The following is a 16,587-nucleotide window of genomic DNA, read 5'->3' on the forward strand; positions in this document are numbered from 1 at the left end:
TGCCAGGTAGGCAAACCAGCCGACCAAAATTGGATTCTCCATCTCCATCGAAAAGGTGGAACAAAACCGTGGTGGTCCCAACATTTGTCAACATTCTCTCAGGCGTTTTCTTAAACAAATGTCTGGGCGTTTTGTCTTTCGCAAGGTCCAGATGTCAAACTTGAAACTTTCTGCACCATGGGCCACAGGGCATCGTGAACTCTGATAATCTATGGAACCTATAAGTACCCATTCTATAGAGTATGCATTTATCAGACTTTACCAATAACTGTAGAGAAATATTATATTTAAACAATATATGAATATAATATTTAACATTGTTTAGAGCCAAATTGCAAATACTTATTAAAGTAATCAATTGTCCAAGTTATTTGCTAAGTAATCTCCAGGGTAAATGCCAAAGTAAGGCAGTAAATTTTATTTGTCAGTTCATCCGATTCGTAGATTCAAGTGAAATGCACAAAATTTACCATTGCATACGCATAGGGGCCCAGTGAGAAGTTTCCATTTCGCTGGCTTTCTCGTTTTCTCTGTGTTTCTTTTCGTTTTCTGCTTCTGATTTTCGGGTGACTTCATTAGTAATTCTTTTTTGTTTTTTTTTTGTTTTTGTGCTCAAGAAAATTTAGTCAAACTTAAATGAATTTGTCGTTAAATTTGTTAAAAATAAACCATTTTTTTTTGTTTTTGTTTTGTTTTGGTTGTTTTGTAGTTTAATTAATTTGAAAAGAGAAAAACATAAGGAAATGGGGGTTCAAAAAAAAAAAAAAAATAAGGAAAAGGAAAAACGAAGCAACAAATTGAAATTGATTTTTATTTGACTTGGGCGCAAGGACACAGAGCAAAAGTAAATAAATTAGCGTAAAAAGGATTAGACACGCCTACACAGAAGCAAAGACTGTAAAAGCAGATACCAGAGAAAGAGAGAAGGAGAGAGCGAGACAGAGGGAGAAGTTGGAGTTATAGGGACAGTTGTAGGACCGTTAATACTCGTTGTCCTGCCATAAATCATTCATTTCCGCTTTTGGCTGGCAAAAGCAAAACAATTTCTTATTTAATTTATATGTCGCTCATGTCCTCATTTTTACTTTACCATCCTCGGGCTCTTCTTTGCCTTTGTTCACTTTCATTTTCGTTCATTTTGTTGCTTTGCGCGCGCGAAATGAAATTGCAGATAATTTGCAAGTAGGCGGAAAAGACACAAATTGCAGGCAAATTGCTTGAAAATGAAGAGGGGAACAAAAAGACAAGAAACAAAAAAAAAAGAAACAAACATAACAACAACAAGGCAGTCAACAGAACAGAAGACTAAGAGAAACAGAGCAGACAATGACCAATTTGGTGATGGGTATCTGGTGGCAACTTTCTTGCCTTCCTCTATGCATGCCTCTTGCCTCTTTGTGGCCATTGCGTGCAAATGGCTTTCTGTTGAAGGTACACATACACACACACACACACACACACACAACAAAATTGTTGCTACCTACATAATTAAATGGCGAATGCCCATGGGAGGAAAGGTGTGTAAGTGGGGAACTTCCTCAGGCATTCTGTAGTCTACTTTTCAAGTTTTACACACTATTTAAATTTTCCTTTCAACTATTTATTGTTGTTTTTGTTATATTCTAAGAAAATTTACAGCCTCGAGGTCATTTAGGTTAGCTATTTTTTGATTGCTTTACTTGTAAATTTTAATATCAAAAGCCCAAACATTGTCCATAAGATTGTGAGACTCTATTGATTCATGGTCAAATAAAAAGTCTTCTATGAACATGAAGTTTGCCTCTGTCCTGAATCTGTTACTATTATCATTGGGAATCCAAACTAATAAGCTTATGTTATGTACATTCATATACTCCTATGTAGGTACATATATATGTAGATTCCGACAATAACTACTTGCCTTGTACTAACGAAGATTAGGCACTTTTGATTATGCTCCAAGTCCATGAACCTTGCAAAGCATATGGTTGGCCATCATAAATCATATTGGCAAGTGTCAGTTGAAACAGCTGTTACTCCGTCAAATTCTTGGTTTTCTCTCCTGTTTGCCAGCATGAAATGAAATCTTAATGCAGATCTCAGACACAACTGAGACTGCCACCTTAATATGCGATATGGAGATGGAGAAAATGATGACATTTTGGGGCCAAAAGTAAAAACTCAAATACAAAGTACTTACACACACACACACAGACACAGACACAAACATATGTATGCACATACCTATACATGTAAACCACCAAAAGGAAGCGACAAAGGCGTCGACAAACCATACATACATATATAGAGGACCAAGTCGGCAAAGTCAAGGACTTATTCCCCTTCACCATCATCACCACACATCATTGAGGGTTCCTATTTGGCCTCCCTACCAGTGATCCACTGCTATACCACACATTTCCACCCAGCACGTTTTAAATATAAATTTATATAAATGTTTCTTGGTTTGTTGGAATCACAGAGACAGAGAGAGAGAGAGAGAGGAAGCGGAGGCGGCAATGGTGTCGTTTGGGGCTTCCGTTCTTTTAGCTTCTTTCCTTCGGAGTTTCTTTCGTTTCGCATTTTTTGTTTTTTTTTTTTTTCTTGGTTTGATGTGTGTTTACTTGCGTGCTAAATTTTATTTGACTTTGCATGACTTTCGAGTGTCTTTGAACTGCGTTGCTGGTGCTTGGCCCGCACCAATCGCAAAATTCTACTGCCATCGCACCACCCCACACCACCCCAACCACCACCCAACCACCCATCATTCGCCTTAACAACCCGATTTTTTTTTTCCAAACATTCCAAATCGATGAAAAATTGTTCAATAGACTAACTAAAATTCAGCTTTAGAGCATTGCAAATCATTTGGAAATTGAATTTTTGCCTAAGGACCACAAATCAGTTGACCAACCTCTCACATGCACCCAAAACCGCCATCCCACCACATCAATCCTCCATCCACCGCCCATTCAGTCGCCTTGTGTGTGTTTGGGTGTGAATGTCCTTCGCTTTGGCAGTTGAATCCGTCAGTGGAAGTAGAACCGCAATTCCAAAATTCTTGGCAAGGCCATTAAAAAGGACGACAAAAAAATTCCAATCTTCAAGCTGAAAGCCATTAAAATTTCTTCTCTAACAATTAAGCAGTCAACATCGGTCAAATATATGTATGTACATACATATAGACATACAAACATATGTATGTATGTATGTATTTGCTGTATATGGAAAATAAATAAAAGCTTTTTGGGGTTTTCCCTCTTGAATGGCGTTTAATTAGCAATATGGATAATTAATTAGTCTAATTTGCCATATTTTGACATACACATTTGATTTATGCTCCAAGCTGAGGGATGATGACCGAACGGAAGGATGGTGGGGTCGGTCAAGGTGGCACATACATACATATATACGAGTGTGTAGACATATTAATGTTTATCCGAATATATCTCATTAGTGGGCATCAATTTTATATGAAATTGTTAACAGAAAAATGCACAAAGAACCAACTAAACCGATTAAATGATTTCTCTCAATTAAAGAAAAACTAAGTAATCAATGTAAATAAATGAAAAATAAATGAATACATATGTACATATATATTTATATTTTGTCTATTATAGTTTATAGTTTTGTTAGAAATAAAGACATTAATTTGAGGTATTTAAATTTTACTCAATTGCCATTAAATTCTTTTTAAGCCCAGTTGGACATCAAGTCGTATGAGTGATATTCGTTAGAAAGTGTATGGTCTCTCTCTCTCTCTTGCTCCTTCTCGCTCTCTCAGAAAGGGCATAATTGGGAGCATAATACCCAAATAGTTTAAAGGAATGTTGGCAAAATCATGGATGCTGCTGTGGTTGCTCATACGCCATGTTGGCTCTAGCTTGGCGTTGGTCATTGGTTGGCGACTTGTCAAGCGTCCACACTTGAGGAATTTATACAAATAACTCTTTTTCTGGCCCACACACACGGCACCTCCCCGCCCTCCCCCCTGTTCCTTGTTGCCCTTGACATTATCATATTTTCATTAAGCTGAAAGCAACCAACAGTAAAAAAAAAAATAAACCAAAGAGAAAAGAAAAAGAGCCTGGGAAACCAAACTAAATTGTTCAGTGCCAAAATTTAAATACTCTTTACAAATTGTACTATTTTTTAAGGCAAATAGTTTATGATCATTATTAAATGATTAGTTTATTATCAATTTGTTTGCTTGTTTATCTATTAAGTTAATTTTCATACTTTTGTTTTGATTCGTTGAAAATTTCGACAACTTTTTTCCTTCTAATGAATAAACAATTGAGAAGAATGATATTTTGATAAAGCAACTAACAAACACGTGACACTATCAAAGTATTTACATACATACAAAATTACTAGTTGATTGTAATGTTTATTATAATTCTAAATTTATTATTTGAATTCCTAAATTCTTACTAATTTGTAAGTATGATGAAACTTTTTTAAAGACAACAGAATGTGTCTTTTAAATATTTGTATTATGGCCTTAAAAAACTCATGCTGAAAAATTTGCCGTCTAATGTAAAATGTTTTGATCTCATACTGAAGATAGATATATGTATATATTTAAAACCTACATAAGTTAACCATATTTATCATGGCTTTTCAAAAATTAAAAAACAAAACCAACTGGTTGGGCTTTAATAAAATCTTTTATGTTTTTTTTTTTTTTTTTTGGTATTTTCCTTTGTTTTCTGGATGAAGGTTTCAAAAAGTCTGAACAGAATGTTTCGCAAATTAAATATATATGGTCTTTTGTTTTTGTGCAAGGGTATAAAAAGTAAGAAGTGGAAAAAAAACTAACCGAAACCGAAAAAGTAGAACTTGCCAAAAGGAAATTGAGTAATGGACGGTCAACTTTTTTTTTTTTGCGTCGCTGTTGTCGTTATTTATTTATTCTGTTTTTTTTTTTTGGTTGTTGTTTAAAGTTTGTTAATTATTTTTTGGCGCCAGAGGCAAGTTTTACCTATATCGTCCTTGGGTCTGTTCTGCATCAGCAGAACCTGACGCTGTTGATGGCGATGGTGATTGTGATGATGATAATGATGATATATGGCGATATATGGTTACCCCAAAGATACATATAGATACATACATACATATATATGCATAAGTTGCGTTTTGTTTGTGTTCTGTCAGGCAAATGGCGGTTCCCCCTACCCTTACCCATCCCCATCCCCATCATTCATCATCATTTTTCGCCACATACATTTTCTTCTCCTCTACTTTTACCTTTCTTCTGAACAAAGTCTTTTGTCTCTAATATTCGTATCTCTCTTTTGGTTTTGTGGGTCGTTTGTCATTCAAAGCACACACACACGCACACATACTCATACACACACGAACGCAAATTGAGTGTCCCTTGCCAAAGGTCAAAGGTCGTTTAGCTGGATTTATTTGAGTTAAATGATTTCCGGAGAATTTTAGGTTTTTTTTTTATTTTACTTAGAACTGCTATATAAATTACTAATTTGTGATTAATTGTTTAGCCCATTCTACACTTTTTCTGGCAATTAATTTTTTTTAGCTTCTGTTGGTTCATTGGATTCGACAACTTTTGATCTATCCAACTAAAATAATATGATAAAATGGGATCAGAAATTTTGATTTATATAAGGTTTTTATTTAAAACCCATCAGAAGTATATTTGGGAACATTCAAGTGGATAGTCTGATATTTCATTATTCGCCTCATTTTAGTATTTTAGTTCCAAACTCTCAATTTTCTAAATGCGAAACTGAATTATTCAATAATTGGATTGGAATGGAAAACGTTAAACTGCTATATAATTTCTATTCGTTGACACTTTAAGTATTTAAATAAGTTTTATATTTAGATCTTAAAATGCTTGTAAAAGTTTGCTATGTTAATGTCTGTGTGTGTGTGTTGGCGTGTAGCAATTTCTTATCAGTTTAAAATGTAACAAAAAAAAATGTCATATCATAAAAATTCTTTCCACATGGTCTGCTTATAATGTTTTCGATTTGAGAATTTAACAGTTGATCGAGTAGAAAATAAAGTTAACTACTTACTCTCGAATAGATAGAGTCCTTATCTGTCTCTCTCTCTCTCTCTTTGTCTCTTTCTCTCTAACGACTACTTAAAAGGAACTTGAACATATCTACGTACATATGGCAAAATGAGCCAACCAGCAGCCGTCATAAAACAATTTTAATTTGCTCTCCTCTTATCGATTGGCAAAACACAGGTAGACAACGCAGGGCTACAATGAATATGTAAGAGAGAGGGAGAGGCAGAGAGAGAGACACACACACGGATGGATCGGGGAAATCCTGGAGTGGTGTGGGCGGTGGGCATGGTATTTTGCTGCTATTGTCGTTTGCCAAATGAGCACAAAAGCTGCCACACAGATGAGGGAACCAGCACAAAAAGCATACAAAAAATACAAAAACCAAAAAAAAAACAAAAAAAAAAAACACAAACTCAAGAAAAACTGCAAAAAATTGTTTTTAAATTTTTTATTTTTTTTTTCCCAAACGACAGATGTTTATAAGCTGAGTCAGACTACGAGGGAACGAGAGCCACACATTTCCGGAATTGGTTTAGCATCCAAAAAGGAAGTGAAAATAAATAGAAATTGCAATCAAATGGAAATTTAACATTTCCTTTAAAAACTTTGAAATTAACAGAAAAACGAAAACAAAAAATGTTTAAAATTGCAAATTAAATCTCAAGGTCTCAAACCCCGGAAAAAAAAGCAAGAAATGATGTCCATTCACTCCATTCTAAATGATGACATTTACGAGAACACGATGAAGAACACTGAGACATATAACGACAAGAGTGTGTGTGTGTGTGTGTGAGTGAGTGTGTGTGTGTGTGTGTGTGTGTAGCAATGCCAATGGCAAACTGTAAGTGAAACTGAGGCAACGACACTTATGTAATTACCGCTTCTTTTTTTTTTTTTGCTTTGTTTAGGGGTGGCAACATTTATCAGAAGCTTGTAGAAAAAAAAAAAATGGTACTCAAAAGAATTGCTCGACTATTCAAATACTTGAATCAAATGTAATTGAATACCTTTTATCAAAGATCTCTATTAGAGTCCTTTATGGATGTATGTATTTCAAATAGCAAACAATTGCTATTTTGAATGGAATCTAATGTATTCCAATGTTTTTGGCCCTAATGCAGAATGATTTAATTTATTTTGTGCAAATTCAATGGATTAGGAAATAGATTGAAATTTGCCGCTTAAAGTATGCCATTGGCTGAGAAATTGTCCAGGGCATCCCAAAAGTTTTACATATATTGTAAGAAACTTAAGATTTAATTGTCTTTTATACTTTAAGAGGGAAATTAACAAAAAAAAAAACTTATTAATTCTTATACATACGTAATCGCCCAATCTTGGTGCTAATGTTGTAATATTGATTCGAATACTTTGAGTATTTTGATTTCTATTCAATCAAATTGATTCGGCATGAATATGTCAATTGATTCACTATTAATAATTAAGCATTTTAGGAAGATATCACTTTTTAAGTCTGAAAACAATAAAGAAAAACGATTTGCTCTTGAAATATTGAATATTTCCATTTACAGTACGCAATCATTTTGTTTATATAAACTAATTGCATTACGTTCATATAAAATTTGTTTCGACAATTTGATAATTGAATCAGAAACAATGCAGAAATATATTTAATACAGTCTGATATGCCTTATCTCTTGTCTTATCTCTCAGAAGGAAAAATAAGAAATAAGAAGCCAGGGAGGGAGTGTTCACATATAGATGTGAGTATATGGATGAGAGAGTGTGAGTCTGAGTGTGTTTGTGTGTGTGTGTGTGTGCGTACAAAAGGCCTTTGGCGTCAGACGAGGTGACAGCTCCTTTATTTCAATTACGTGTTGGCTGCTGTTGCTTTCGGGCATGCAAACAGCCATATAAGTTCACACACATACACACGCGTAAATTAGGGTGGCCCAAACAAGATCAATTCAGTTTCTCTCTCTCTCTTGAGAAAAAAAAAATGTCAAATTAGAAAACAAAAACAATTATTACACATTAGGATAACTATAAAAATAAAAATGGTACAAATTTCAGTTGCATTGCATTAAAAGCTTCTGCTGACCAACCCTAATGTATACACATATATACATATATAAATACAAGTACATACATATGGGGTACTCTCGTTAGCAGGGTGTCGTTTGCGCATTTAATTAGTTATGCAACAGAACATGAAGAAACAGCGAATGGTGAGGGGCGAAGGGGAAGGGGTCATAGGCGAACAAGAGAACGAGCGACGCGTAACTTTTGGCAGCTCTGCAAAGTATGCAACGGTTTTTGTGCCGCAAAACTTTTCTGACAAAATCATAACAAGAAGTTAACAACAGGAAAATTGAAAAGCAAAAAAAAAAAAACAAAACAAAGCAAAACAAAAAAATATATACATATATATTGATGGTTGAAACAACACAAAGAAATTTGAATTGAAATATTGCAGAAAGCCTTTTTTGTTCAGGAAATATTATACACTAGTTAACATAAATATTTAGACTAGATGAATTTAATTGGAATAGGAATTGGGTTTTTTGTGATTGTCAACAATTGTCAAGGGTTTTCACATTTCATAGTATATGTATATCTCTCTCTTTTTAAAAGCTTAAAACTCTTCAAATATAAGAGTATATACCTTTTCATTTCCCTAAAATTCTTACTATAGGCTTATTCCTTCTTCTTTAAGGAATAGTAATTTGCTTTTCCACTTTTTGTTATACTCTTCATGTTAAGATTGACTTTAAGTCCTCCACTCCTTCTCTTGATCTAGGTTGTAGAATTTTCAAGATATGGCTAAGTAAAACTTTCAAAAAAGAAGTTTTACATCATAAAGAATATATTTCAAAATCTCTTTAGTATGACATTTTTGTTCGGATAAAATTTGTGGCCGTAGATTTTTCTGGCCTCTAGTGTATGTATGCATATATCTTTGTGCATATATCAAGGGTATTTATCACACGGGTTTCAGTGCAGAAACATTTTCAGATCTCTAAATATGTCCATTAAAGCGATGCGGGTATTTCAGTTTGTTTTTCCCCCCCCGAATTCATGGAACTGACACAGCCAGGCCAAGGCATGGCATATATCCATTGAAATCGCATCCATGACAACATAATGGCAAATAACGGAAATGGAGTGAAACCAGAATGGAGTTTGGACGTCATAGCCACATGGTGTGCACAACAGCAATGGTATACCGCATTGGCGACATTTCTCGTCCTCTCAGTTCCAGAGAAAAGTGCCAAAGGAGGCCACAATGAAGTGGATCTTGTGGAGTTTGGAATTCGGAGCCCTCGTCTATGGGGGGGGGGGGGAGTAGAGGGGTGGTCAAGTACTATTCATTGCAACCTTTGTGGTCTTTTTCAGTCACTTCTGTTGTTCTTTAATTTTCTTCTTCGTGTTTAAGTTGTATCTTGTATCTTGATCTATGCTAATTTGAATCGCACAATTTCGATGTCCTCTTGCCGCTTTTTTGTTTTGCATTTTATTGCCACCCAATTTTATTTATTTTTTTTTTGTGCATTTTTATACTTTTATTTCTTTTGATTTACTGCATGGCAAATATCGTACCAGCAAATAAAGAAAAAAAAAAACAACCATTATTTTGTTTTTTTTTTGTTTTGTTTTTTCTTTTTAGCTTTTGGGCGCATTTTAATTTGCATTTTTTACAATTCGTCCCACTTTTTGCCTTCTCCTCCATATTTTGACATGGAATATTCTCTGTTTTTTTTTTATTTTCTGTTTTATGCATTTCATATTCATTCGTTATATTCTTTGTTGTTTTTGTCTTCTGTTGTCGTTTTCATTTATATTTTTTGGGGTTCATTTTGCTGGCAGTTTATTTTGGCATACATGTTTTAATGCCTGAAACCATGAGCAGGAAGAACAGCAGCAACAGAAGGGGAAGCCTTCCTCACATCCCTTGCCAAAACCCATATACTCCTCCTTTGCCGGGAGGGAGGGCACTCCCTCTTCCTTGCCCTTTTAATATTGTTTTTACGAGCTTTATGTCTTTGGGTTTTTATCTTGTTTTAAGCAAATTTCCATTTCTCCTGGCTTAAAGTGCTCAATATAAGTATTTTAGATTTCAGTTACCCAATAACCAAATCTATGTAAGGTAAAGGTCCAGGTGGATTTCAATCATTTTGGATTATGAATTTGCCATTAAATTGATGGCCAGGCAGGCCAAAATGTTCAATTTCATTTCCGAAAAAAATTCGTTACTATGAGATTTTATTCTGAACGAAATAAACTTGTGAAAGCCTTTTTTTTCTCATTCTTTCTCTCCATGACTTTGTTTGAAAAGTTTGTAAAGTTTAAATTGCTTTGTCTACTTGAATTAAGAAATTTCCCTCTACACTTAATTGACTTTTATGGCATTTGAGGTTTTGTCATCTTTATGTGGCATTTAAATGCACACACAGCTGCCGCTCTTCACCCTCTTCCCCCTTTCGCTGACACACTTTCTCTCTTTATTTTATCTCATAGTTTATTCTAACGCTAGCCATCTAAGCTAACCAAACAACCGCGAATGCCCTTTGACACACTCTCACCGACCCCTCCATTCGGCCCTCACCGTTCACCTTCAGTTCCCTCTTACCAAAACATTATAATTGCATTTTAAGTGGTTTTTGCTTTTTGGGTTACTTTAGGGGGCCTGGGAAAAGGCGCTTCCCCCATATACATTTGTGACAACAAAAATATTTTTAGTTGAAATGATTTCGTTAACTTAGTACTAGACTTTTTTCTATCTCAACTATAAATATCCAAACGGTACTACCTGACTTTGCCCTTTATTTTTTAGTATTTCCAAGTATTTTAAGGTTTTTTTTCTTAAACTACTAAATATGGTAAGTTATATTTATAGTCAAAAGAGATCTTTTTGATTAAAATCTGAAAAAAATTAAATAGTATTCTTCAAATAACTTTCTTTTTGACTTAAAAAACATCTCTATTTTAGTGTGATCTCTTGTATTGAGCGCTTGTAGTTTTAGAGCTCCTATTCATATGAACACAGCTGTACATAAAATAACTAGCTAGCGTTTTGTTAGCGCTTTTTTTTAGCGGTTTTAAACGCGCTGACAAAAATCTGAAATGAAAATTTATACTCTTCGTCTCTGCTCCATGACGCTATGCGTCGGTCTCCTTTGCTCTGCAGGAGCCCCCACTGTGGGTGACCATGCATACATACATATACATATATGTATATGCAAATAAGTCACGCGCGCACACACACAGACAGTGGGAGAGGGAGAGGGAGAGGGAAAGGGAGAAAGAGCTTACAGCATGGTGGCCAGCCATATTTTGATGTATGCTCTTGAGGAATCCTGGCCAGCGTTAATGTTATTTTTCACAGCATTTCGCGCCAGCCTGAATAATGAGCAAAATGCCTGATAGAGTGCCATGGGGGAAGGGGATGGTGATGGGGGGGGGGGTAACAGAGTGATGGGTGCGGCATATGGCACGTCGCCTGAGTAAATGAAATTAAGGCAACGCAGCAATGGCAACAACAAATCTCTTTAAATAAATCCTGGTCAGAGCTCAAGAAAGGAAAAGCAAAGCAAAAAGGGTAACAAGAAATTGAAATGGGTTCAAAAAAAGGAAAGAAAAAAAAGGCCAACAAGATGAAGAGAGAAACAAGAGAAGAGGGCAGAAGAGTAAGTAAACACACAAAGATATAAAAAATTGAAATTAAATTTAAATTAATTACCATGATTTACGTACTTGCAAAAGGGCAAACACGTTTTTAGCTGAAAAATATGAATAAAAATTAATGTGCTAAACGGTAGCTAAAAAAAATATTCATAAAAAACCTCTAAACCCATTATTTTAAATACGAGGCGCAGATTATTACACTAAATTAAAGGATATTCTCCAAATACTATTATTCACTATATATATTAAATCGAATTTATTTGTTATCGTCAGATTAATTATTCAAAAGAAGTTAAAATGCTTTAACGGCTTTTCCCCTCTTTGTACTAATATTTGTGCTATATAACGCATTGACCAACACTGATCACGTGCTTTTCGTAATATATTTAGACGCTAAGCAGCACTGGATGCACGTTTTTTCTATTTCCCCCTTTTGATTCCTTTTCTTTCACTGTCGTGTGTGGCTTTTACGGAACTTTACGTTATTCTATCATTTATATATTGATATATGTTCATATATATCACAACAAATATATATGTGCATATAAAAACATATATAAAAATATTGAATAAAAACCATCACACACTGCCATTGGAAACTTGCTCAACTGAATTCCAATCGAATCCTAAGAAAAACGACCAGAAAAATGCCACGCAACGCACGTCGCAAGAGGGTAGAGAAACGTAATAATGCTTCAGGCGATGCAGCAGAACCGACCAAAGGAGCTGGAGCTGGAGCTGATGGCAACAACAACAACAGCAGCAGCAGCAGCTTGGCCAATGTCAAATCCCAGGAGGATCTAGACGAGGAGATTGAAAGCGGCAGCGGCGGCGGTGGCGGTGACCATCCGCGAAACAATACGAAATCATCGAATGGACGTAATCACAACGGTGGCAATGGCCTGAGCACATCGTCCCGCAAGGTGAATGCCCCCTCACGGGCCGATCCCATTATGCTGGCACTCACTGGCAACGCTTTGCGCATGAGTGACGTCCAATTGCTGCACGGTCCGCACTGGCTGAACGAGGCGGTGATTAATTTCTATTTCACCTATCTGGAAGAGGTCAAGTACAAGGCCAATGACGATTTCCTGTTCATCACACCGGAAATGACGCAATGCATGCTCTATATGGATGACAAGGAATTGCAATCGATATTGATTGGCCAGTATAATGCAGGACGTAAACCATTCATATTCTTTGTCCTATCCGATAGTCGTTCCACCGAGCTGGGCGGCTGCCATTGGGCATTGTTGGTCGCCTCAAGGCCAGATAATGCCTTCTTTCATTTGGATTCGTATGGTGGCAGCAATACCGTAAGCTCCCTGGAACTGGTGACCAATATCAAGGATGTGCTAAAAATGCGGCAGGCGCGTTTCCGTAATGTACGCTGTCTACAGCAGAGCAATGGCTACGATTGCGGCATCCATGTCATTTGCATGGCCGATCAAATTGCCGACTATGTCAATCGCTATGAGAGTGTAGATGGTGTGCCGCCGCTGCAATTGGATGTGGTCAAGGCTAAACGTTCGGAGCTAATTAAATTGGTCGCTTCGCTGAGTGGACATGTCTAAATGGAAGCCTCATGAACCTCTTTATATACACTTTATATACACACGCACACAGCTATACACACACACACACACACACACACACCTTAAACACACATGCAAACAAACCAATAAATGTAACATTTGAAAGTAAGGCAAACAAAAAAGAAAAAAACGCATTTTCCGCCTTCACAATTTCCTGTAAATCCCACATTACCCAAGAAAAAATGGATCACACCACTTTTTTTCTGTCATACTTATTTATATTTTGGAAAATGCGTTTATTTTCGTGCTGAACCCACATAATGGGCTATGATGTTTGAGAAAGATTTTAAAAAATTGCAAGCAATTAAATTTCATTTCTCCTTAAAATGTACGTGAATTCATTGACTTAATGTATACTCCATATAGGTGGCAAAACAGGAGCGGGATCAAGACTTTCCGAACTAAATACACGTCCTTGCACTTGCAGGCCAAGAGCTAAAGAGAACCTAAATGTGATCCGAGTTCTAATTCAGCCAGAGAAGACAGCAAGCGGCAAATCCTTAAAATCGTAGACCTAAAAACATCCAGGAAGGAATTTTTGTCTATAGATGCTTTGGAATCTTGAACTTATCTTATTGCTAGTTAAACAAGTGCTCTGTGCTCTTCATGTGCAGAACCTTTCAATTCTAGGATCAACATTTCTTGAACCTTTTGGAATCATGAGTGCGTCTTTAAACGACTTTTCCATTGCCAATGTTAACATCGTTTGCCGTGACTTTAGTCAAAAGCAAATACAAGTCCGTGCCCCCAACCCCCTTGAATTACCAACATCTTAGCCAAGTATGTATGTATGTATTTCTACGTTGTTCGATTTGGCCAACGTGCCGCCGCCGCAAAATGTGTTTTCTTAACCTTTTTGACTAAGCACTAGTGTATACACACACACACACACACACACACATAAGGCAACCAAAGTGTAAACTCAATTTACGTGATCGAATTTTTTCATGGCACTTTACGTGTAATCAGATTCACAGCGTGTTTTTATTTGATTTTGGGAGCACCCGTCCCGTCCGTCACCCTCCCTGACCCCTTCCTCTGACGCCTATAGTGACAAGTGACAAGTGGAGTCCAAACAAGCTGGTAACCTGGACTTGAACAAGCCACATCCAAATCAAATATGATGAGGATGAGCTGGAAAATGAGACACCGTTGAAGATCAGACATCAGGAGAGATAAGCAAATGGTTTGGGGAATTTCCAACTAATTTTTCAACAAAATCAAAAATCGTATTCCACATGATGATGGGCAAATAAATAAAGTGTATTCAACAAGTCGATTGAACGACACAAGTTAAGCTCAACTTGCCATTCCATATGAGTTTTCTGTTGGCTTATTTATTGCCAACATTACAAGTATTTGCCCCCCACAAGGATGGGTGGGGGAGCGAGTACAGTGGGATGAAAATCAACTGAATAAAGCTTTTAATATATTTTCAGGAACGAAAACGAGGAAATTGCCACATTGGAACCCACTGTACAGGGTGGGTCAGGTCAGGTCAGGTCAGAACAGGAGCAGAACAGGGCCACACAGGACGACAACACAGTGAGTGAAACACAATGGGGTATTGTTTTATTGTTTGGTTTCGGCTTGCGGCATTTTCTTTCTGGCAATTTTTATTTTATTGTATTTATTTTGCACTTCATAGACGATGACTACAAGAACCAAGGAGCCGACGAAAAACCCAAGGACTACAAGCCAAGCCAAGCCAAGCAACCTGTTTTGGATTCTTAATGTGTGCTTAGGGATTTGGCGTGTCGTATGAGTAATTTAACTCACCAGGCTAAAGTCATGGCTTTTCGGAAGGATGCCTGGCAAAAGGGCGCGGCCGTGGGGCGAGTTAGCCATGGCCGTAGCCACAAAAACTCTAAACAGATCCCCGAGCATTGATGGCCCCGGAGAATTGTGGGCCCATTCTATATTCTGTTTTTGCACAATTTGTTTTTTTATTTCTCATTATTATTTCAAAATTTAGTTTAGTTTTTTTTTTAAGATTTTCATACAAGTTTTGCTGTTGTTGGGTTTTTTGATAGATTTAAAAACTTTGATTTTAATTAAAATTTTGTGACCTCTTTTTTGTATAGACAATTTGTCTTGCAGTTTGTAAACTTTAAAGTCTCTGCTAAGCTTAAACTTAATCAGAGTTTTTGTGTGATGCTCGAAGGGGTGGGAGTGGGGGAACAGTTGAGGGGGTCCTTTATCTTGCTGGGTTACTCTGGCTAATGAGGCATGAGCTCATCCCAATCTGTTGTGTTGTTGCTTCTTTTTGGTTTTCTTCGTTCTTTTTTTTTTTTTTTTTTGGAAGCAAAATCACAGTTTTTATGTGAAAAGCTTTGGAGCAGCCACCTCTGTATCCTGCACACACACACCACCGCCGGACCCCCTTGGGTTTGCTTGTGTGTGTGTGTGTGTGTGTGTGTATGTTGGGGTAATAAAATATTTATGACAAAACACCAAAAACGCAGATTCCAAAAACGGCAGCAACAGCAACAAACCAAGAAACTGATGCCACTTTTGGTCACCGTGATCATGATAGGCAAAAGGTAGCATATGGTTCCAAACCCAGACCTGACAAGTTTCGCCAGCATTAATCAGAAGGAGCACAGAGTAGCAGCAGCAGATTGCCCTGTCGGAGTTGAAGTTTGAAGCACCTGCAAAATATATGTACATACATATATGCCAAGTGGCATCTCAATTGACTTTAAAATGACATCTTGAGGTGTCTGTTATATATATGTGTGTGTGTTTATGCCCGGCTGGGAAAGTTGATAGCAGCAGCTGGTACACAATTCAACTCCGCCTTCTCTTGCCTGCTCCAGCATCAGCATCATCGTGACACATCCACAAGACGAATGTGCGATAAGAAGCAGCAACAGCAGGAGCAGCATCTTTGCCAGTAAATAATACACTGCATGAAAAATAAACTGAAATTTTCCTTTAAAGTAATTCAGGAAAGTCTGTTTGACAGATTTATCAATTATCAATATCAAACTAAGTGTTTTCTCTTAACTATTAAACTATTAAATTTTTAAGGTTTTTGTGTATTTTCTTTAGAGACAGCGATTTTAAAGTTCTAAATAAATAATGCAGTGTTTTCTTGGAATTTGATTGATTTCTTCAAGTGTGTGAGAACAAGAAACATTATCCACCTCTAATATACACACTGCTTATATGCATACATATATGTATGTATATATATGTATGTATATATGTACTGGATATGTTAAGACAGGCTATATGGCCTTAGCCTTAGGCTAAGTCTGGGCTAAAAAAACAGATCAGCAGGCAACACAAGAAACTTAGAGATGAGCTAAA

General features: G+C 36.5%; 1 protein-coding gene across 1 annotated transcript; it reads left to right on the forward strand.

Moving 5' to 3' along the window:
- The first annotated feature begins 12,205 nt into the window (after positions 1-12,205).
- On the forward strand, positions 12,206-13,587 carry LOC6649264 (sentrin-specific protease 8). The gene has a single exon (XM_023179405.2). It carries the CDS (start codon positions 12,325-12,327, stop codon positions 13,249-13,251), a length of 927 nt encoding a protein of 308 aa, XP_023035173.1. The 5' UTR covers positions 12,206-12,324; the 3' UTR covers positions 13,252-13,587.
- The last annotated feature ends 3,000 nt before the right edge of the window (positions 13,588-16,587 follow it).

Source organism: Drosophila willistoni, assembly GCF_018902025.1.
Source record: "Drosophila willistoni isolate 14030-0811.24 chromosome XL unlocalized genomic scaffold, UCI_dwil_1.1 Seg141, whole genome shotgun sequence".
Classification (NCBI taxonomy): Eukaryota; Metazoa; Arthropoda; class Insecta; order Diptera; family Drosophilidae; genus Drosophila; species Drosophila willistoni.